The following is a 24,127-nucleotide window of genomic DNA, read 5'->3' on the forward strand; positions in this document are numbered from 1 at the left end:
TGGGACATAAGAAAGGTACATATAAAACTAAACTTAAATATACATCGACATATATTACCGATAGTTTATCCACTCCCTCGTTTATTTAGATTATAGAGGGCGGCACAAGCTAGACTCTAGGATGACTAAATTAGGCAATCTTGCAACTAGTATATTACCTGTTAAGGCCGAACTGCGACTTTATTAGTCCAGTATGCGACTACTCGAACTACTCCATCTTAATCTCCCAAAACAACAAAGTGAAAGCCGCCATGTTGTAAAATAAGAAAATGTTTCGTTCTTAAAATAGCAATTCCTGCTTTTTGAATACATTAACTTGAAATATTTGACCCTAAAAATCACGCGGAAACTATTTTTTCGACTGCGAATAAATTATTCTCATTTTACTAAAAAAAAAATTCAAGAAAATTTTTAAAACTTCTTTAATTTTAAGGCCCATTAGTATTTTTCAAAGTAGAAACAATACATTTATCAATAAAGTTGTTTGCGTTTAACTTTTTTGCCTTGGGTAACGAGTTACAGAGTCGGTTAAAGTGTTTCAATAATTATGATCTTCAAACATCCTCCACACTTAAATACTTTTGTTTTCCTTCACTGCCATCTGACATATAAACTAACTAAATCATAAAAATAATATTTTTACTATAATTATCCCAATTTAGGATAAAACGCGACTTAGACGCCATATTAGTTTGGTATTTCTGTGAATTAGGATTTTAAACAACGTTGCAGTTTGTACTAAATTAGGCTTCTAGCCAACGTCGGTATCCAACGTCGTTTCGACCCAAAAATTATTCTCCAAACTAGTGCAGACTAGGGTTGGCACGAGGTTGTGCCGACGTTGCGCCCCGACGTTTGGTCGCGTGACACAACGTTGTCCCGACGTCCAAATGCTGCTTGGGTTATTTGGAATTGTAATATGCGGTTAATAACGAAAATTTGACACTCAAAATATCAATTGTGTGGTACCAAATTATTCGCAAAAAAAGCTTTTTCCAAATATGCTAATGAACCACCCTTGTTCCATTTAAAAAATTGAGATATGATTAAAAATACGATTTGGGCATCTTTTAATTGGCCAGGACAAGACACGAAGAACGTTATACGATCAAACCTATTTTTCCAAGACTCCTTGATTAAAAATTAGTCTCTAGATTGAAATTTAAAATACGATTTTATTAAGCGAAAGTGTCAAAAGTTGACATACATATGATATGTCATTCTATTCAGAGTGTCATTTTCTACCGAATAAAGTGAAAACATACCGAGGGTACAATTTAAAAATCAAAAGTTGTAGTCATTTCCGGTGAAATAGGAAGTGACCAAAAACAATTGAATACATTAATCACTCCTAATTTACCAAATCTCGATTTTTTATCTAAAAAAAATAAAAAAGTTATAGGGGTGAACCACTTTTGAAACGCATCCGGTATAATAAGTATACAAACCTTCATATTTCCACTGGTAGTACTGGCGTTGACCAACACACCGAAAACCTCTTGACAAACCGTTTTGAAGCGAGTCTGCTCCAGCAAGCGTTCGTCCACGAGCAGCATAAAATTGCCCAAAGCCCTCACTATATTCATCTTCATTTTATCACCGTCCTTGGAACATTTTATGCCTTCTTCAAATAAACTATACAACACCTTGTCAGGAAGTCTATGCTCGTAAGAGTCCGGGGTTTGAACATTTAGAACCAAAGCGTCACTGAAGTTTCCCAGAGACCACGCAGCCTTTACACGTAGGGTTATGTTACTTAAGTCTCTTAAGGAGTATAAGATGGATTCTGCGGTGTCTTCTACAAAACCTGGATCCTCTCGTAAGGTAGGGTACATGACGCTTAATGCTAAAGCTCGAACTGCGGCGCCCTAAATAAAGCATTTATTTTCTTTTTAAAGTTGACGTGCGCGTCATAAAAGGCGTCGAAACTATTACCAAATTTTTAATATTTAAATTTGTAACAAATAAAAATTCGTTTTAAACTGTGTCCCAGAAACACGCCAATTAGGTTTTTTTCGCGAAAAAAAAATTCTTAAAATTCGGAATTTCTTGAAAAAAGGAAATTTTTTGGAAATTTTTTTAGTTTTTAATTATAAAATATAATTTCTTGATAATATCGGTATTAGATTAAATTTACAAGAAAGAAAATGCAGAAAAGATCCAGTGGTTCTCAAAATTTAAAAAAATCATTTTTTTTGGAAATTTTTAAAGTAAAATAACTCCGTTATTTTGGACTTATTTGAAAAACGATAAAGAGAAAATATGTTTCTTTTATCGAGATCTACCACCACTTAAAATACTTGCACTTATTTCTGGGACACCGTGTATTTTATTTTTTCTTGCAGTATTGCTTCACAAAACATCCCCCTTTAGAACTTTTTCTTTAATGGCCATAAACGGAAGTAAAAGACTAATCGTGCGAACAAACACTAGAGGCGCCACCGGTCATCAAATGATGTAAAAATTGCGAAAATTTAATCACCTAATTTTGACACAAGGGGTCGCGCTTAACTTTTTTAATTTTAATGCAATTTCCATTGTTTTCCAAAGCCTAAGTTTTTTATTCTAGGAGCTACAGATGCCCGACGCACTATTGCCGGAACCTGTATATTGAAATTTTATAATTTGTTTTATTTAAAAAGTGTTAGAAAACAAACGTGTAAATGACATACCTAATTGTTATGTAATATATTCCATTTAAATGTAATATATTACTTTACAGTTAAAAAATGTAAATTTTAAAAATATAATCAAAATATATACACGCGTTAATTGAAATTTTTAGTATGCGAACAAACACGAGAGGCGCTTTTTATTTGCTTTCATTTCTTAACATGACAGATGAAGTTCTAAAGAGGGATGTTTTTTGTATTTCTTTTATTTACTACTTGTCAAAGATTAGACGTCAAAGAATTTAGATACGTCAATTTGACTTACCTGCTTCAGTAGCGTATCGGATGTTTGTGTTACTAAATAATTATTATAACTTATCTATTTTTATTAAAATGATATATTTTTATAACAATTTTAATAACTACCAACATTTATTGACAACATAAAATAAAACAACAAATTATTGAGATCAGACATCATATTTTTACACGTTTTGACTAAAATTAGAACGACACCAAAGAGTAGATAAGACAAGAGACGACAGTGAACAAAGAAGTCGAATTTCGCGAGAGAGACGCAGATATATTAAAATTTAAAGGTCCCATCAAGTCCCATTTTCTCTGTTGCCAAGTATATTTCTTTGAAAAATAAACAAGATTTTCTGAAAATAAATTAATAATATAAGAAGAATATAAGTAACGTATGTTAATACGGAAATGTAAATTTTAAGTTTAGGTTGGTTTAGGTTCTTTTTTCGTAATGTACTGATAATATCAAACAAACAGAATGACTAAGTTGATCGATTTCAAAGATAAACGATAAAATCTGATAACGGCGTATTTTATTTATTCTAACCTATGATTTTAGGACGCTAATCAGCTGTGCTAATCAGGCTTAAACATAAACAAATCTGATTAGTTGTTTTCTTGCATTTTTGCCTTTTTTAAAGTGTGTGTTTCAGAGTTTTTCGATATATTATCGTTTTGAGAGTTTTTAAGGTTTAATTTTTAGTATCGTTTTTGTTGCGTACTAATTTGTAATTATTGTTAAATATGAATACTGAACAGGACACGAGTAGCAGGAAAAGACGAGATGGTGGCAATGTGTGTGCTTATAAAGACTGCAAAAAATAGGTCTTATTCTTCGACAAACATAATATTTCACTCGTTTCCAAAGGATCCTGAAAAGTATTTTTATAGAAATATACTATATAATTATGCTATTAAACTAAATGTAATCCATAGATCGAAGACATGGTTAGAAGCTTGTAATATATTTTTACAAAAAAAATTGAGCAACTCTATTTTTTTGTACATAAACTCCATATTGTGATATTGTAGAATGGAGGGGAGTTAATCACCGCGACCTTATAGATCTATTGTGTGTTCATTGTAATATTACACTTGTTCAAGTCCATATGTAAAAAAAAATACACGTAAATAAAACACTTCTTACAAATCGACTTGGTCACTTTATCTTGTTTACCAACGATATACAAAATATTGCTTTTATTATCTTTATTCCCCGACAAATATGTTTCTAATTATAATTTATTTTATATAATATTTAGAAAACTCATTTTTTTTTCGTTTCTATTTATTTCTTTACCCATACAGTAACTATTTATAAGCTATACAGGCAAGTTTTAATAATAGTCTATTTAAAATTTCCCGCGAAAAAGTTACGAAAATTTAAAGGGACAAGCGAGACGAGGTCACTCTCCCCACCATGAAAGGTACAACATGGTAAACATGAAAGGTACCTTAAACATGAAAGGTACCGCGCGAACTGTCGTCTCTTGTCTTATCTACTCTTTGACGACACCGACAAAATCAGAATTTAAGTCGGTCATTTTTGGTCTCTATGCTTCTTCCTAAATCTTTTTATTCAAATATTTTACATATAAAACGACAGCGATCTTCATTTTATAGCCATCGTTGACACCGTTTTTTTTCGATCATATTGAATATCTTAGAAAAATATCTTACCCTGACTACAGGCTCCTCATCCTTAGCACAGGCAAACAGTAAAGTAACGCAAACTATTTGCTTATCCCTGGATAGTTGTTGGAAAATACCAGGACCTATACTTCCCAAGCAGTCGCACCCGACTGCTCTCAAATGGAACGACTGTTCGTTCTGGATCAGCGATACCAAAGGCCCCGAGAGAAGACTCTGCCAGAAATTAACACACGCCAGTGAAGATGCGTCCTTTTGGGTGAAACGTCCCATAGCCTGGCCTATACAATCTATGGCTTTTGCGGCGTGTAAATTCAAATCTTTGTATTTGTCGTCTTCTAAAGAGTGCTCCAGGCCTTTTGTAATCAAGTGGATGTGAGGCAGCATCAGGGCTTCGAAGTAGTTTCGGCTCATGGCTGATAATATCTGGAGAGATTCAAGTTTGACGGGGGCTGGTACGATACGTTGCTGGAATTTTTCCTGGAAATATTGATTATTTGATACATTTTTTTATCATCATCAAAATATAAAAGTATTATCATAGTAGAAGGAAAAGAGTAGTTGCACTCCCCAAATATTTTCTGCCAGTTTTTACAATCTATCGAATATCGGCAGATTGCAGAGCGTTTCAGTTGAGTTCCGTCCGTCGACCTGCGAGGTTCGAGCGTTGCGTCCCAACACAGAGACGTATTGACAAAAAAATTGAGCGCCTTACTGTGTGCTGCTATTGGTTGTAGTTAGTAGTGGGAACTATCGAATGAATACTATCGAAACATTCGATAGTTGCAATTCATTCGAATAATTCGATAGTTAGTAAGAAAACATTCGTTGAAAACTATTCGAATAAAAATTATCGAATAGATCCGTCATCTGCCTTGAAACATTGTATTCTAGTAATTCGGCAGCAAAAACCATTCATTTATAAAATTCATTCATTTATGAAATTCATTTATTCGTCAGGATCGATTATAATAAAATATTAACTGAATTTTAGTTGTCGCCCGGCGACATAGGTTCCTTTCCGAGAAACCCGACAGCGGTCGGTGGCAGTGCTATGAAAGAAGCCGGCATCTTTGATTTTTTGCGGAGTCAGATAAAAATAAAGACACATTATTTTTTTTATTGAGGTGCTAGTATTTACACAGAAAATACATAATGAAGGGCGCTGTTGCCATATAATTTTGGTATTAGTTGATATTAGCAAAGAATATTATTGTTTGGCTTTAGTTAGTTAGGGATAGTATGTCTATATATTCTGCATTTTTTTTATTAATATTCTGTTGTTACACTGCAATAATATTTGTTATTTTGGATGTAGGAAAATGATTTTTAATGTTTTTAAGCAAAGACTGGTTTAATAAATAATAATAACAGTAATAATTTGTTATACCTATTAACAACAAAATTTAAAATCATTTAATATAAACATTATTTTAAGTAGTAGCAAAATATAAACAACAAATTAGATGTCAAAATTATTTATATTAGATCCTATTTAAATATTTAAAAATTATATACTCTCTAAATTTTTTGGCAACGTTGGTTTATTAAAGAATAATAATTACAGAACTAATTTGTTATATTAACAACAAATTTTAAAATCATGAAATATAAACATTTATTAATTTTCTAAGCATGCAATGTAATGGAAGGAAAATATAAATAAAAAATTAGAAATCAAAAGTATTTATATTAGGTGCTTTATATTACTATTTAAAAATTATATTTACTTTTACTGGCATTTACTTTAAAAAATAAATGAAATATTTCTTCGCAAAAAACTACATGTAAGAGAATTAGCATAAACAAAATACAAACATTGTTAACCTTTTTTTTAAATTGGCACGTGTAAAACTTTCATTTTAATTTTCTCACCCCATAGTTTGAGTTCGATAACCATTACCACATTACTTAAATATGATTATTAAGTTCAACTAATTCATATTATTAAAACATCTAAAATACAAATATGTATTTTTAAAATTAATTATAAGTTCATCTCATCTCTCTTCTCAAAATTTCCCATTAAAAAATAGACCATATACCATATAAAATTAAATAATTGAAAGATCGGACTACGGAAAACCACACAAATTTTCGGAAAAATTTTGACCACCTGCACATGCACACAATCGTCAATAAATAAAATTAAAAAAAAAATACTATTTTAGTATTTTAAATATTTTAATAAACGCAAGAATAGCACAGTATTTATACGGCGAAGTTATAAAAATTTGGAAGAACTAATAATGCACTGACGCACACAAAAATCAAACGAATACTAAATTTCATTTACCAAAAGCATTCGATAGTCGTGGCTCAACGATAACCATTTAGTCGCACGGCGAGGTTGTCACATATGCTTTAGTATACAAATGAATGAATGATTTTATTCGAATAAAACCATTCGATAGTTGAAATCATTCATTCAGTAACCATTCGATAGTCTAATTCATTCGATAGTTCCCATCGCTAGTTGTAGTAATAATTCAAAAAATTGTGATTTGAGTTTTTTTTGAGAGTCATTTGTGATCATGTTTGTATTCAGGTTAATTTTCTAATGATTGATTACTACTTAATAATTTGATATTATTTTCATTTAAACCTCAATTTTTTATCGATTTTGCTTTTGACAACCATCCCTTGCTTGCTGTTTAACGAACTGCACCATCATTGAACAAAAATTTGCTAGCACCGAAAGTACCGAAAAAAACTGGAAATCCCGGTTCCTTAGAGGCATGGTACCGAAATTACCGGTTCCGAAAACACTATAACGTACCATAAACGTGAATCGCTCTATACACGGTGAGCCTTAAATAAGTGCAAATATTTTTAGGGGTAGCATATTTTGGCCCCAAAAATATGAGGATTTTTCTGCGCAATTTTAAAAAAAATCTGGATTTTTTTTTAGTTTTTAGTTAAAAAACAATTTCTTGATAATATGGTAATTAGGGTTCAGAACCGGAAATTCTCGGTTCTTTTGAGGTATCAAAGAACCGGGACTCGAAATTATTAATTCCCGGTTCTTTCGGTACCTTCGGGACTCGGTAACAATAACTAAAAAAATATTCTTTTATTTCGTGAGAAAGTAGTGATGCTATTTCTCATTGTTCTTGCTTCTTTTCTCTTTTGAAATTTCTGTAATGTTTATTAGCTATTATTGAAGTTTAAATATGTTATTTTATTATTTAGTACAATGTATTGTTCAATGTATTAGTTATCCAATGAAAATCACCTAACCAATATATTACTATAAAACAAACACATTAACTGTTAAAATTAAACTTGTTTTAAATTTTAAAAAAAGTTGTAGAAAATCTTCGAAATAGATAATATAAAAAATATGTCATTATATATTTTTTCCGCATTTCTTCCCATCCGAAGATTTTCAGATACAGAAGAATTGTTACTTACACGAAATGTGAAAATATTCTGTTTTCAAGCAAATTTTTACTCGATGATCAATATTTGTTTTTATTTTATTTTATTGTGAACTCATATTTTCCTAAATACATCTCTGTGAAACTATGGCGAGTGCCACGACTATACTTTGCCTAGTTATAGACCACGACTATACAGCTATGTCAGTGGTCACGGGACGACAAGGATTTGACAAGGAGTAAAGCTACTAGTTTCCTTATACTATGATATGTTACAGTAGATCAAACAACAAAGCATCTATGATCAGGGTTGCCAACTCTCGAAGTTGAATACCCGCTAAATTCATATACCGTGCCGGCAACTCTTATTTTTGGGTCGGTATTGACATGTGTGGAAGTAAATCGCATTATTAAGTCAGAGTGAGAGAAATACGACGGTGTGCTGTTGCGGCGTTGCTACATTTCTCCGGTACGCCTTTCTCTATTAAGTAAAGTAAAATCACGATCGCAAACCGCTTATTTTTAATTAAGTATCATTTAAATAAGTTTTTCTAATTTTCTCCTGATTTTTTTGGAGGGGCATTGACCATTTGACCTCATGGTTAAGCCGCCACTGCCCAAGACTAACCTTTGCCAGCCCTTAGTATAAAAATCGCTAGAACGGTTAGGAGCGATATTGATATATTCCCGTGTCGCCTATTTTTGTACTTTTTGGTTATCTCGCATCACGTGATCAAATGGATTTAATGTGAGTTCGAAGATTCTAGACCCACGTACTTATGACGATTGTATTAACAAATGTTTTAAAACTTTTCTAAGTTTAAATTTTTATTTTTTTGTTCAGACTTTACCTGAACTTACCTGTTTATTTGATTGCTCAGCCTGTAAAACACCGAGATTTGTCAAACATCTTTGCAGTAACCAAGGCACTTGGGTTTCTTCAATTTCAATCTCCTCGTCATCGTCAGAAGAAAACTGGGCATAATCGAAATCTTCATCTCCGTCCAACACACTTTTGCTAGAACTTGCCTTATCGACTGCTTTCTCGCTAGTATTTTCCTTTTCCAACTTAATCATGGCCTGCTGGATTTCCGGAAAAACTGGCTCAAAAGCCAAGATGCAGCCCATCACTATCAGGGCAGTGACTTGGACAGATGCATCTGTAATAACATATTCAGAATTCTACTTATTCAGATTCGTCTCTCCAAAAGTCCCTATGGGTATTTCCCCACTGTAAGAAAATCTACAAAATAAAATGGTTATTTTTTGTAAACACTGCTGCGTTAATCCAACGGAGACTAATTGCCAGCAGTGGTTTAGTAATAACAAATTTTCCTAACGGACAAAAAAATCTTTACTTTCGGGAAGTATACAGGGTGGCGCACCTCATTCGCCTCGGTTGATTATACGAAAACGGAAAGATGTAGAAACTGAATTTTTTATGGGTATATGTACAGAGGCAATGTGCATAATTTAAAATTATTTTGAAATGTACAGGGTGCGTCAGAACTAAGATCCATACCAAAGTTATATTTTGCTTATGGAACACTCGGTATTTTATATCATTTTTGGATTTTTAGGAATAAAATAAGGCATTTATTTTAAGGGTTTAATATGTTTAAATGTTTTGGTTTTTGAGATATTTAAATATGCATATGCTATAATAAAAAAGTTTGTCAACACCCTGTACATTACTTTTCAAATTTAATTCTTGAGCTGACTTTGAAGCCAGAGAAATAAACTTTACTAAAATATCTTATTACTTTCTTAATTGTATACAGAGGTGTCAAAAATTGTTGGTCCATTTTAAATATTTAGTTTACATAGAAACTTCGTTATTTCAAATACAACACTATGTATTTTTTAAATAAGTCGAAGCAGATTTAAATGTTCTTTCAAACTATACTAGGGTTTCCTATACCTATCTGGCTTTTCAATAATTTGCTACTGACAGTTGTAGTTATTTTCAAAATCGACATTAGTTTATGGACTTTATTTAATTTTGTTTAATAGTTTAATAAGTAAGTATTAATAATTTTATCAAGAAAAATAAAGAAGTAGTTCTTTGATTTATATTACGATGACTTGTAGATATATTGGATTTTCTATAAAAGAACCAATTAAGGCAAATTAATTTTCTTCACTTCCAACGACAGGTTCCTGCCCAATAGGTTTTTCATATACCACACTCATCAGCTCTGTGAAATAGGAGAAGTAGTTTTTCAAAGGAACGCTTGTCAAGAAAATTCCGATTTGGATATCTTTGAGCATAAACCCTTCAAGCCAATAAGCAATTATTTTCACAAAATAAAATCACTAGTAACCTATCCATTACTTCCGCCAGCAGATACTGCTTCATTTTTCTTGATAAAATAATAAATACTTACTTATTAACCTTATTGTAGGTAAATTAAATAAAAATAAACTGTTATAAATTTAAATAAAGTCCATAAACTAATGTCGATTTTGAAAATAGCTACTAAGTGTCACTAGAAAATTGCCGTGGTGACACCAGCCATCTTGATTACAGTTTTATTGAAAAATCGCTTTTTATTCAAAATCTCAGCCAGATAGGTATAGGAAACCCTAATAGAGTTTGAAAGAGCATTTAAATCTGCTTCGCCTTATTTAAAAAAAATACATAGTGAGGCATTTGAAATAATGAAGTTTTTATGTAAAATAAATATATAAAATAGACCAGCAATTTTTGATACCCCTGTATACATTTAAGAAAGCAACAAAAATTTTAGTAAAGTTTATTTCTCTGGCTTGAAAGTCAGCACAATCTTTAAATATCTCAAAAACCAAGGCTTTTAAACATATTAAACCATTATAATAAATGCCTTATTTTATGTCTAAGAATCCAAAAATGAAATAAAGTACCATGTGTGTGTGTGTGTTCCATATGAAAAAATATAACTTTGGTATGGATCTTGGTTCTGACACACCCTGTACATTTCAAAATAATTTTGAATTATGCATATTGCCTTCCCACATATACCCATAATAGCAGTGGCGTGCAGTACCATTTACAGTAGGGTAGGCAACAGAATCAAAAATATGAAAAAAAAACCTAAAAAAACGTATGTATTACATAATATATATGTACAATATACGTATATAAAATTTACTGTCTAACGTATTTTAACTTTAAACTCAAACAAAAGAAAATTCAAATAGTCCTTATACTACTAAATATAAGTCGGATACTGTTTAAAAAGGATAAGTTCTTTACAATATGACAACACCGATTAGAAGCGAGGGAGCCTATTCATTCATTTATTACCTTGTAGTACGCGTCGCACGTGTGCGGTAAAGCTTTGTTGCCGCTATATCCCCGGCTGTATTAACGCATTTTCTTAGCTTGTAGTCTTTAATTGTTTATTTTATTGACTTTTTCTGTTCAAGAACTATAAAATATGGTTCGTCAGTGCCAAATTTGCAAGAAATTTGACTTAAATAATCCATTTAAGTCTTGAAACAACTTTCGACCGGTAGGCAACTCTCAATATACCCATTAGGAGTAAGTGGCGTTGTTGTAGAAAGGCGCTTATTTAGATAATATTTTAGTAAAATGTAAAATCTGAATTTTTTCTCTTACATTACATTATTTACTTACTTACATTGTAACAAAATCATAATTATAACCCTGTTAATAATTAATAATGCTTTTATTAAAAATATATTCCGGTTTATTCTAAAATTATCTTGAGAATCTAAAATAACATACAAGAATTTTAAAATGATATTACATTATGAAGCAATATTTTTTAATATACCGGGTCGTCTCAAAAGTGGCTCGCCCCTATAACTTTTTTATTTTTTCAGATAAAAAAAACAGATTTGTATGTTAGTAGGTATATGACATAAATTAGGATTTATTGACGTATTCAATTGTTTTTGGTATCTTCCTGTTTCACGGAAATGATTACATCTTTTGATTTTTAAAGGCACCTTCGGTATATTGCTACTTTATTCGATAAAAAATGATACTCTGAATAGAATGGCATATCATATGTCAACTTTTGACATTGTCGCTTAAAAACAAATCGTATTTTAAATTTCAATCCAGGGTGCCATGGTGTTGTTAAAAACACTAAGGTTTAATCAAGGAGCCTTGGAAAAATAGTTTTGATCGTCTAATGGGTTTCGTGTCTTGTCTAGGCCGGTTAAAAGATGTACAAATCGTATTTTTAATCATACATATGTCAATTTTTTCAAATGGAACAAGGGTGACTCGTTAGCATATTTGGAAAAAGCATTTTTTTATGAATATATTGATACCACACACTTGGTATTTCGAGTCAAATTGTCGTTATGAACCACGTGTTACAATTACAATTAAACCATATGCGAAAGTGTCAAAAGTTGACATATGATATGTCATTCTATTCAGAGTGTCATTTTCTATCAAATAAAGTAGAAATATACCGAGGGTGCCGTTTAAAAATTAAAAGTTATAGTCATTTCCGGTGAAACAGAAAGTGACCAAAAACAATTGAATGCGTCAATCAATCCTAATTTATGTCATATACTAACATACTAAATCTTGTTTTTTTATTTGAAAATATAAAAAAATTATGGGGTTGAGCCACTTTTGGGACGCACCCGGTATAATAAAGACAGTACCGAGTTAAATAAATGTAGTTTTCATTTTATCCCCTTCCTATCACCTTCCTTGCTTTAATGGAACAGATTTATGTTTTCTCTATTTTACATAATAAGACATCACTTACCCAGAAAAAAAATTACAACAATCATATTTTTTTTTCTCTCCCTGTCGCCGATTCTATTATATCTGTGGAATAGATCCTGTTCTGATTAATATTAGGGGTTGTAAATGTTTGACTAAAATTAATAATTTGTTATTAATTTCAAAAATTACGTAATTTCGATTATAAAATTTCTTCTATAACGTGTATTTTATTATTTTTATCCTTTTTGGACTCTAAGACTAACAAGACAGTGTCTGACCGCATGTTCGAGCTATTTATGAATGAGATGCTCAGTCTATATTTTATTTTAAGTCTATGGAAAATACCGTATGTTCCATATGAAAAAATATAACTTTGGTATGGATCTTAGTTCTGATACACCCTGTACATTTTAAAATAATAATAATAATTCCCACATATACGCATAAAATATTTTGTTTCTACATCTTTCCGTTTTCGTATAATCAACCGAGGCGAATGAGGTGCGCCACCCTGTATATTAAGTATATATGTATCTTCTCGTTGTCGAAAGCAAAAAAAACACAAAGAACAAAGAAAAAACTATTTAAAATATCTATATGCAACTATTAAAGAACACTATTTTTTTTTAAAACAGATACGTCTATAAAAACCCCTCACGTTCTGTTAAAATGACATTACAATAATTAGTCTGCGTTGGATTAACGCAGCAGTGTTTACAAGAAATAACTATTTTATTTTGTAGATTTTCTTACTGTGGCGAAATACCCATAGGGCTTTTTTGGAGAAATATCCCGAAATGGAATAGATATAAAAAATGAATAGAGATCAGTCTTTACCTTTGTGATATATAAGGCATTTGACATTTCTGACAATTTTTGTGGCCAGACCTGGATTCAGTTTGTGATAGGGCGTGGCTTGTACCAGAACGGCCATACATTTTAAGACCAATGCCAGGACGGGCACAGATAATTGACACAATGCTAAACTAAGAGTTCTGTGCAATTCGATTAGGGTCAGACCCAAAACCACTGAGAAGGGAGTGAAACTTGATGACTTATCGCTAAGAAAAATAAATAAATTTAAAAATAGTGTTAAATGTAGATTATACAAATTAATGTGGATATTGCTACACTATAAGATGTCAAATGATAGATGATTAAACAAACTTTAAAGAGATTAATAATGTAGTTTTTAATTAGATTGTATAGCTGAATTGTCAAAATATGTCATACGTCAGTTTTTTTTAATCTAAAGGCGCACTCTCACGACTCGTCTACTTGGCAAGTACGCCAATATTTGCGTACTTGGCAAGTATTCCCACCAGTCCCCACTTGGTAAACAACATCTCTCACGACTCGTCTACTTGGCAAGTACGTCAATATTTGCGTACTTGGCAAGTATCCCCACCAGTCCCCACTTAGTAAACAACATCGGCAAGTGTGGCGCTCACACGACGTGTCCATTTCAACAAGTACGCCAGCACAAACATTGTTTAAATCCTTGGCAAGTAAACAGTATAGTCGCATCGATGGATACCAGTCGTCTCCAAATTGTCGTTGCTAGTGATTCTTTTTTCTTTTTTAATTCTTTTATTGTACAATGCAATACGATTTCTATGTTCTTTATGTTTGGCAATCCATATGAAGGGCTCATTTTCGTATAAATCCATAAATTCCAAAACAACATCATTTGAAGACTACACGGGAAACCCCAGTTTTGTCCATTTTAATTGGAGCCAAGAAAAATGCAATTTAGTGTTTTTAAAGAAATATGTTATTTTCGGTTGAATAATTAGAAAAATATATTACCAATTCTGAATTATTAATATTGTGAATTATTTTCATATTCTGAAATACCGAAATAAAAATGTTAAAATGCAAAACAAAACGGGGAAAACCAGGGATGTCCAATTAAAGGTTGTATAAAACCTAAATGTAAACTATTATTTTTTTGTTGTAGGAAGAAAATTAATATTTAAGTAGGTTTTTTTACAATACATAAATTTATAATCTATAATACTAATTGCAAGATGCATGACGCATCGCCCATGCGTAAGTACATCGCTGGTTTTTGCCATTTACGCTTTGACTACTCTGGTTTTTTCCTTTGTACTGCAAAATAACCAAGCTGTAATATCTCTGAGAAAGCATATTATTGCTTTCTTTTTCTCGAATGACGTTAACATTTGTCTATAAAGTTGTATCGCTATCTTAATTTCTATGAAAATGTGACATATCTGGTTTTTTCCGTGTAGTCTTCATTTGTCCGCTCCATTTAGTGCTGTGAGAACGATTTAGATATGTCGCCAATATTGGAGTTATTAATGTAAATTTGATATTATATAATCTATTATTGTTTTAACGTTTTAAATTATCCGCAATTAACTCAAAATACATTACGATCCGAAAATAAACGGGACATACTCTATAACAGTACAATTATTTGCGCAGTCGTTTTTTTGCGCCTCGGCAAGTATAGACAAAGCTGGCCAAGTACACTTGGCAAATGTACGAATAATTATTGTGATCCTATGACTCGGGCTATATTTACCGACAGAGAGTGGAGACGTGACGAGTGACCAAGGAAACCATTCTCACGACATGGCGAGTATATTCCAATAACAAATGTTTGTCAAGTACACGAGTCGTGAGACTGCGCCTTAACTCTAAAGCCCCGTTCTCAGAACATCGTGTTGTCGCCAGTGACACTGATTGACACTTCAAAGAACCAATGAGAGTTATACTAAATTTAAAATTGACAGCTGTTTGAATTTTGTACAAATCTCATTGGTTCATTTGATGTGTCGCTGGCGACAATACAAAGTTCTGAGAACGGGGCTTAATAAATTAACATACAGGGTGTAACAAATGGAAATTTTTATTATTATTGAGTTACTGAAAACCAGTTTATAAGGATTCTTCGGCATGATCCTATGACAAAAAAATAATTTTGACACATATGCCACAACCGCCATGGTGGCAAATTACAAAAATCTTTATACATATGCAGAAAGTAGGGTTAGTTGACAAAGAATCGAAAAATGCTTAATATTGTTCAGAATTTGATTTTGTGACGTGGTTTCTATTGTAATCGCCAAACATTATGTCATCAATCATATCGACACTGACAATAAAATCTATAAACTTGACTAAATAAAATTTTGGCAAAAATGTTTAAATTTGTTGTATAATTTCTGATACCAAGCACCTCTTCATTTGACTTTATAGAGCAAATGATTGTAACAGATATATTATTTAGATTAAAGCTGCAAAAATTAGGTTGTCGTTTATTATTTGACAATTATCCTATGTCAGTCATTATTTTGTATAATATCGTGTTGTTGTTGAATCTTTGTGAGTAATTCTCGTTTTTTGCCTATTTTCATAGTCTTTCTTTAGAAATTGTACTTTAAAAGCACAAACAGTTCTTTTAAGAACTAAATTTTCGAGTTTTTATATAGCATTTCTTGATATTGTGTGTTGAAAAATGCCGAAGCATTTAAGCAGTCGAAGCAAAGACCTTGTAGCTTCCCTGATAAAACTATTTTGAACCAGAACGTGACAATAAAGGTCCTTTATTACCCTTGACTACAGTCAGAGAAGTAAGTTTGATTGATAAGCACATTACACCACTTTCAAAGTTATTTCTACGTTAGTTTTTATTAAATTCTGTGATTATTAGTTTGTGTATTAATAGCACCCTCTTACTTGTAATTACCACTTATGGCGTTGTAAGATGTACATCAATAAATAAATAAATAACCCATAACAACGCTTAGAATAATCTTCATAGTGGACTAGTTTTTGTCAATATGTAATAAGTAAAATAAGCTAGAAAACAAATAAATCAATTAATTACTAAAATATTATTTGCTAAATTAAAAATAAAACGTAAAAATCTTTAAAAAATGATATAATAAATATATTGTTTGTCACTTTTAAATTAAGATTCATATCATAAATCATATCACAATCTGGCAGCGCTGACGCCATTGCTTGTCACTCACGTGCATCGGAAATTGTTTTGCGATTTTTCTAGTCTGTGGACCCCAATGGCTAATAGAAATAAAATTGTTTGTAGATCAAAAAAAGGCATTTTGATGCAATGAAGATGTGTATCAAGTTTCATACAGATATCTATAGTAACATCATAGTTATTATGAAAAAAAAATGTTTAGAAAATTTTACAACCCTGTATTTATAAGTTAAGATATTTAGGTCGTATATTCTATATGAAGTTTTTTCTTTGAATAAGTTAATAATTAATAATATTAATAATAAATCAGCACTATAAATATTTTAGTATTAATGTCATTATGGAACATTCTGTATTTTCAATCATAGTTGTATAGTTATAAAAATATCCACATTTAATTGTACTATCACAGATTAGGTATCCTATAAGTATACAGATAAAAATCTTGTCCCTAATTCGTGGTACGAAAATTGTTTTTTATGACGATGAGCAAACGAGTAAAATTTCCTGTGCGCAAAAATAAACTCGCGTAAAATAACAATAAACAGCGTAATAGAGATATATCGGTAAACCGAATAGCGTGCGTGGACGTTAATAAGGCCAGGTGTTATTTCCTTTACGTGAGGTGGTATTAACTCTCTTCATTTATAGTTACCGGATCGTAAAGAATTCTGTTCGCGTCGCGTCCGCTATTTAAACTTAACCTAACTTTGAATTTAAAACTTTGAAATTGTCTTGTTTACTAGGTATTTTAAAACTAAAGGGCTAAAGTGCTTATTTCCAGTGTTTTATTGTTGAACGTCTGCTAGTGGGTTTAGGGCAACAAATTCTCTTAGAAGAAAGTCGTCATCTGCTGTAAACCTAAGCATCTTTATAGGTTCTTTAATATTGGAAGAGGTGAAATCCATATTTTGGGCCATATTTATTTAATTAAAACTAATCCCAGCTACTTAAATATCAAATTACCTAATAAAACTAATGTAATAATCCAAAACAATTCAAACATAACCTAAAATATAAGATCTCGCCAGCCGGCCCCGGTACGAGCGGCTAAATGTACAATCCCATCCCGCGACCAAATAACCAACTAACCAATGAATTAACACCCTCCAAATAACCACGCTAACCAACTTGCCAAATAACTAAACCCATCCAACCAAAAAGAGTGAAACCAATGCATTATATTTTTTTTTTATTATAACAATTATATTTTTCTTGCTATAAGCAAAAAATATATAAAAAAGTCCTTGTGTGCAACGTCGCGTCGCGGGATGGGATTGTACATTAGCCGCTTATGGCCCCAGTTGTCAAATTCCCGCAGATGCCCATTTAAGCAATTTTTAAACGTTATTTAGAAATACCGCTTGGTGTAATTCAAGAATAGTTAACCTTACCTGGGTATAATTGATCCGCAAATTACGTCAGGCGGTAACGATATTAGCGGGCGTTGCGTTAAAAATTGACTCGCGCATATCGTAACCATGATAAGGTACGCGTATATACTGCATGACGCTTCCGGTTTTCCGATATCTCTCTAATAACTGTGCCGGTCAGGGGCTGTGCACAATTTTAGAGGTCATAAGTGGGCGTGCTATATGCTCAAACTAGTAACCTAACTAGTGCCCCATTCCGAAAATTGGAACCACGAAAAACAACAAAGATTATAATCTGTATAATCTGTGTCTATAGTAACATCAGAGTTATTATGAAAAAAAAATGTTTAGAAAATTTTACAACCCTGTATTTAAAAGTTAAGATATTTAGGTCGTATATTCTATATGAAGTTTTTTTCTTTGAATAAGTTACTAATTAATAATATTAATAATCAATCACCACTATAAATATTTTTGTATTAATGTCATTATGGAAAATTCTGTATTTTCAATCATAGTTGTATAGTTATAAAAATATCCACATTTAATTGTACTATCTTGAGTAAGAAAAAAAGTAACACAAATTATATTTTAACAAACCTGGGCTCTGCCTGTGCCAAATACCATTTTGAAGAAGTGAGAAGCAGCATCAAAGCATTTAGGGCACACATTCTACCTCTGACAGAGGTATCTTTAAGAATACATGTTGTTAAATTATGTTGTCCCAATGATGGACCCTCTGGGATGAAGTGGGTCCAGTATGAGAATATAACTGGATTCTCTGTACGCTAAAATCAGTATTTTGATTATGATGCCTTGAAAATCCCACAACTCTATACAGGGTGTTTCAAAAAAACATGGGCAATATCGCGTAGGGAGATTCTTTATATCAATATAGGTCCGATTCTGCTTTGTTTCATAGCGTAGCTACAGGGTGTTAAAAACTTCATTATTTTGGATATATTATAGTTTTCTTCCAAGTGCTTTTAGCGATTCGAATGACATTTTGTGAATGAAATGTTAAGATACAACTTTTAATCGGCATTAAATAAACGGCCTATACAATCCGGAGTTTAACCATAGTTTTTTTTTATTGCAAATAATTAATCTCATACAATTTTATGACACCCGTATTTTTTTATTTTACTTCAATATCATCCCATTTTTTTTTAAATTAATTAATATTAAGAATTTCAAATTTACACTTTTGCAATCTCTGACGTCACCTATCAAAAGTGTCACGATTTGCCACCAGGTACAAAGGTAAATAAAAACCATTTTTCTAAAGGTATTTTAAAGTAGATATAAAATTAATTGTAAAATAAAACTTAAGGAACTTACGTTAAAATGATCTTCACAGCAAAATCTCGTACTTTTGCTGACATATTGTTGTCTTGCCGCTTCAAACCAGGCTCTTCGACGGCTTTCATTCAAAGGAACAGTTATAAAAACTTTTTTCTGGAGAGCCTTCATAGTTATTTAGACAGCCCTTCGCAAAACAAATTTTAACACCCTCCATTACAAAAATAATAAAGAAGGTACAATAAAACAAAATTGAAAACTCAAAGTATTTAACCCCAAACGCAAAATCCACAAAATACAAATCTAACCTCGAACCCTTGAACGCCTCGAATATCCGAACAACTTTGGTAGTGTTTAGTGCTTCGATAAAAATGGCAGTAACCTGTTAATTATATAAATTTAAGTTTTAATTTCTAGTAGTAAAAAATATAAAAGTAGATTTAATATTGGGGTAATAAAGAATAATCCCACATAAAAACGTATTTTTTAACGATCTTAATAAAAATAGAAAAATCTAACGTGATTTTAGATATATGGTGTAAATACGGTAGCAGAGAACTAGACACGCCATAATATTTTTATTCAGAGGCTCGCGCCCTCTGTCAACTATTCAGTCAAATGCTGATAGGCGACGTCACAATTTTCTACGCGTCATTTCAAACTAGTGAAATTTGTATTGAATTTGATTTATTATTTATTTCTTAATTGTAACTTCGTTGCATTTCTTTTTGTATTGAGGGAGTACTTTTTAATCACTTCAGTTGAATTTTATATTAAAAATAACAAAAATTTACTATGGTTACCGGATTTTGCGGAAGAGAAAAAAGTCAGTGGCGCACATGTTTTTTTTAGAAAATTATTCCAGCGATAACTCTATATGCACGTCTCTGATGAATCTGCCGACACCTTCTTAGCATTAAATTATGTGGCACTTATAGTAACTTATATCCTCAAAATTTCACTGGAATCGCTAAAAGCGCTTGGAAGAAAATTATAATAAATCGAAAAAAAATTAAGGCTTTCCCTGTAGCTACGAAACAAAGCATAATTGGACCTATGTTATAAAAAATAAATCATATTTTTACGTGAGGAATCTCTCCACGAGAAATGGCACAGGTTTTTTGAAACACCCTGTATAGTTTGTCCAACATCTCAGGAACGATTTCGTCAGACGGCATCCAAAAAATGACAGAAAATGCAATATATAATATATGTAATATATACAAGATGTCCCAGAAATAAGTGCAAGTATTTTAACAGGTAGTATAGTTCAACCCCAGAAACACGCCTATGAGTTTTTTTCGCGGATTTGAATTTTTTTTTAGTTTCTAGTTAAAAAACATAATTTCTTGATAATATGGCAACATAGGTAGCAGATTAAATTTACAAGAAAGAAAATCCAGAAAGATCCAGTGGTTCTCAAAATTTTAGCAAAAAATCATTTTTTTTGGAAATTTTCAAAGTAAAATAACTCCGTTATTTTGGACTTGTTTGAAAAACGATAAAGAGAAAATATGTTTCTTTTATCGAGATCTACCACCCCTTAAAATACTTGCACTTTTTTCTGGGACACCCTGTATAATACAATATAACCAATATTGTCCAAAATTCAAAGTTTTTTTTTAAATTTTAATACAAATGTTATTGTTTTGAATGTCTTGATTTTAAAATAAAGTGTCAGGGTTCAGTGTAAATGGCACTTTCAAAAGTTGTTAATACCAACACTATAATATGTGGAAAATAAATTGTCTTTCCCGTTAATTTCTGTTAAGTCTTCTGTCAAAATCGTTCTTTCGCTCGCTGAACAAACTCTACTTACTTTTATCGCACTAGAAAGTAAATTTAATGCAGCTTGTCTTATTCTTCCCCAACTGTGATACAATTTGGCCATTTTACCACCTTCGTTATCAGAAAAATCAGAATCTGATGTTTTCGCACGACAATTTATCGACAAACTTGTGAAAATTAAAACTTCTTATTAACTGCATACAAAATGTCTTAAAATTTTACTTACTTGCCCAGACCACTATCTGAATTATAGTCCAAACTTAAATTGGCCGGTATATATCCATTGTTTCTGTTATCTGCTATCATATCCTCATTTTTCTTTTGATGTTGTTCCCTTTTTCTATTGAATAACGACGGAACGGGTTTTCGTTGTTTGGTTATCTGAATAAGTACGACGTTGCATAAATCATTATACAGGGTGAGCCATATGAGTGTTCTTAAGAGTCTATTACGCTGTACTTTCGGGTCGCTCTCAGGGGTCGGGTAAAGCGGATGTGTGACCGAAGGAAATATATATTATATTTCAGAAATCAGCCCAAGGCTTAGCCCGATCCTGTCGTGTTAAGCCACACGATGTGCAAACGAGTAAAATTTCCTGTGCGCAAAAATAAACTCGCGTAAAATAACAATAAACAGCGTAATAGAGAGATATCGCTAAACCGAATAGCGTGCATGGACGTCAATAAGGCCAGGTGTTATTTCCTTTACGTGGGGTGGTATTAGGTATTAACTCTCTTCATTTATAGTTATCGGATCGGAAAGAATTCTGTTCGCGTCGCGTCCGCTATTTAAACTTAACCTAACTTTGAATTTAAAACTTTGAAATTGTTTTGTTTTTACTAGGTATTTTAAAACTAAAGGGCTAAAGTGCTTATTTCCAGTGCTTTATTGTTCAACGTCTGCTAGTGGGTTTAGAGCAACAAGCAACAGATTCTCTTAGAAGGGCTAAGTCGTCATCTGCTGTAAACCTAAACCTCTTCATAGGTTCTTTAATATTGGAAGAGGCGGAATCCATATTTTGTGCCATATTTATTTAACTAAAACTAATCCCAGCTACTTAAATATATCAAATTACCTAATAAAACTAAAGTAATAATTCAAAACAATTCAAACATAACCTAAAATAAAAGATCTCGCCGGCCGGCCCCGGTTGTCAAATACCCGCACATGCCCATTTAAGCAATTTTTAAACGTTATTTAGAAATAGCGCTTGGTGTAATTGATCCGCAAATTACGTCAGGCTGTAACGTTATTAGCGGGCGATGCGTTAAAAATTGACTCGCGCATATCGTAACCTGTGTCGTAACCATGATAAGGTACGCGTAAATACTGCATGACGCTCTTCGGTTTTGCAATATATCTCTAATAACTGTGCCGGTCAGGCACTGTGCACAGTTTTGGAGGCCATAAGTGGGCGTGTCTGTTGTTTTTTTTTCTGCTATTTGAAATAGAAATGTATTTTATATCATTAATCGGCAGAGCTTTTATCTGAATATTTTTTTATAAGGAATTCTTATACCCTAAAGTTATTTTTTTAATTTTTTGTTAAATTAACATTAGGCACCTAGATTTTATCAAATAATAAAGATCTAATGACCCTAATTCATAAAAATGAAACTATCTAGAAAAATCTTTGTCTGAGGGGCAGGCAACCTTAACAGTATTTTGAAGAGACACGAATCCTCCGTTGAATATCGGAATAATATAATGGGTGTTCTATTTAAAATAAAAGAGTAACTTGCTTTTAAAAGTGAGCAATGTTCAATATTAATTTTGTCGCACCCTGTATAACTTTTCAGATCAAGTTTTAATTTTATATCTACGTACTAGGCTATACCCGGTAAATTCCAATTCAGGTAGCCTTTATTGAAATTTACAAGTTCTACTTCATTTTTAGAAAAAGTTATAGATGCATGTCAAAAACCTTACGTTTTAGTCATATACTTTTCTAATGGAGCTTACTTTTATTTTGTTCCTAGAATCCGAAAATCAATTAATATATAGGGTGTTCCATTACAAAAACACAAATTTGATGTGTAACTTTTTTGGGAACACCTTGTAGAACTTTAGATATTTAAAAAAAAATTATCTAAATTAACTTAAACAAAAGATGTTATCTTGGGGACTATAATAAAAAAGAAGAATGAAATTATTGGGCAACCTACAGTAAGATTGACCGTGGAACATGGCAAAAAATGACAGCATTTCATTAGAAAGATCTAACTTTAGTTTAAAAATATATTTGAATCACCACTAATATATTTTTTTCAAAACACTGGGCCACCCTGTATTTTTACAGTATGATCTAGATCAATGACTAAAGAATACAAGGATATGCAGCAGAATTTGTGACCTTAGACGCCATTTTTTTGGACATAACGAATGAGTCATCAGCTGGCCATCAGCGACAATTTTAGCGATTTTTAATAGTTGGTTACGTGTAGTGAACTTTGTATAAACTTTATTACAATGGTAATTTGTTCAGTTTTCAAGTGTAAAAGGCGCAATGATAAAAAAGAGCCAGGAGTTACGTTTTATAGGGAAATAAACAGTCCACTACACCTTTTTAACGTTTTTTGATTGAATTTGATAATTCTTTTTCTCATATTATATGTACTTGATATGTGCTATACGTCGATACTAGTTTTGTACCTTTTGTTAACATTTTAGTATGTTTTTTCGTAGTTAATTAGTATGATACCACCAAATACACCATAGGCGTAATGAAAACATTTATCAAAAATGTAAATATCGCTTCAAGCAGCTATGTTAAGAAAAATATGTACCACTGCACTGTTTGGAAGAATGGTCACAGTTTGGTCTCGGGTGCTATTTGTCCTTGTATTCTTTAGTCATTGATCTAGATATATTTCAACTAAATTTTTGACTAACCTTTCCACCACACTTTTCTTTATAAGAAACAGACTCTTCCGGCAAACTTAAAGTAGCCGGTTTCAACTGCTCAGGAGGTAGAAAATCAATACCCTTAAGTTTGTAAAGCATGTATGTTTTGCAAATACCCAAGATCAAGCCCAGTTCTT

The 24,127-nt window shown here is 31.9% G+C and overlaps 1 protein-coding gene across 2 annotated transcripts in view; it reads right to left on the reverse strand.

The window, feature by feature from the left end:
* The window catches only part of LOC115877295 (HEAT repeat-containing protein 6), a 30,318-nt gene that overhangs the window by 2,905 nt on the left and 3,286 nt on the right, over positions 1 to 24,127 (reverse strand). The window contains exons 6-13 of one of the 2 annotated variants that reach the window (XM_030893427.1): positions 23,979 to 24,106; positions 21,313 to 21,467; positions 21,118 to 21,253; positions 18,597 to 18,784; positions 13,485 to 13,708; positions 8,813 to 9,111; positions 4,602 to 5,051; positions 1,449 to 1,868 (exon numbers count right to left, since the gene is read on the reverse strand). In XM_030893427.1, coding sequence (XP_030749287.1) covers positions 1,449 to 1,868; positions 4,602 to 5,051; positions 8,813 to 9,111; positions 13,485 to 13,708; positions 18,597 to 18,784; positions 21,118 to 21,253; positions 21,313 to 21,467; positions 23,979 to 24,106 — 2,000 coding nt within the window. The remainder of the gene's footprint in view (positions 1 to 1,448; positions 1,869 to 4,601; positions 5,052 to 8,812; positions 9,112 to 13,484; positions 13,709 to 18,596; positions 18,785 to 21,117; positions 21,254 to 21,312; positions 21,468 to 23,978; positions 24,107 to 24,127) is intronic. The other variant, XM_030893428.1, reaches the window with a different exon arrangement.

The sequence above is a fragment of the Sitophilus oryzae genome, unplaced genomic scaffold, assembly GCF_002938485.1.
Source record: "Sitophilus oryzae breed Bouriz unplaced genomic scaffold, Soryzae_2.0 scaffold_1443_pilon_pilon, whole genome shotgun sequence".
Lineage (NCBI taxonomy): Eukaryota > Metazoa > Arthropoda > Insecta > Coleoptera > Curculionidae > Sitophilus > Sitophilus oryzae.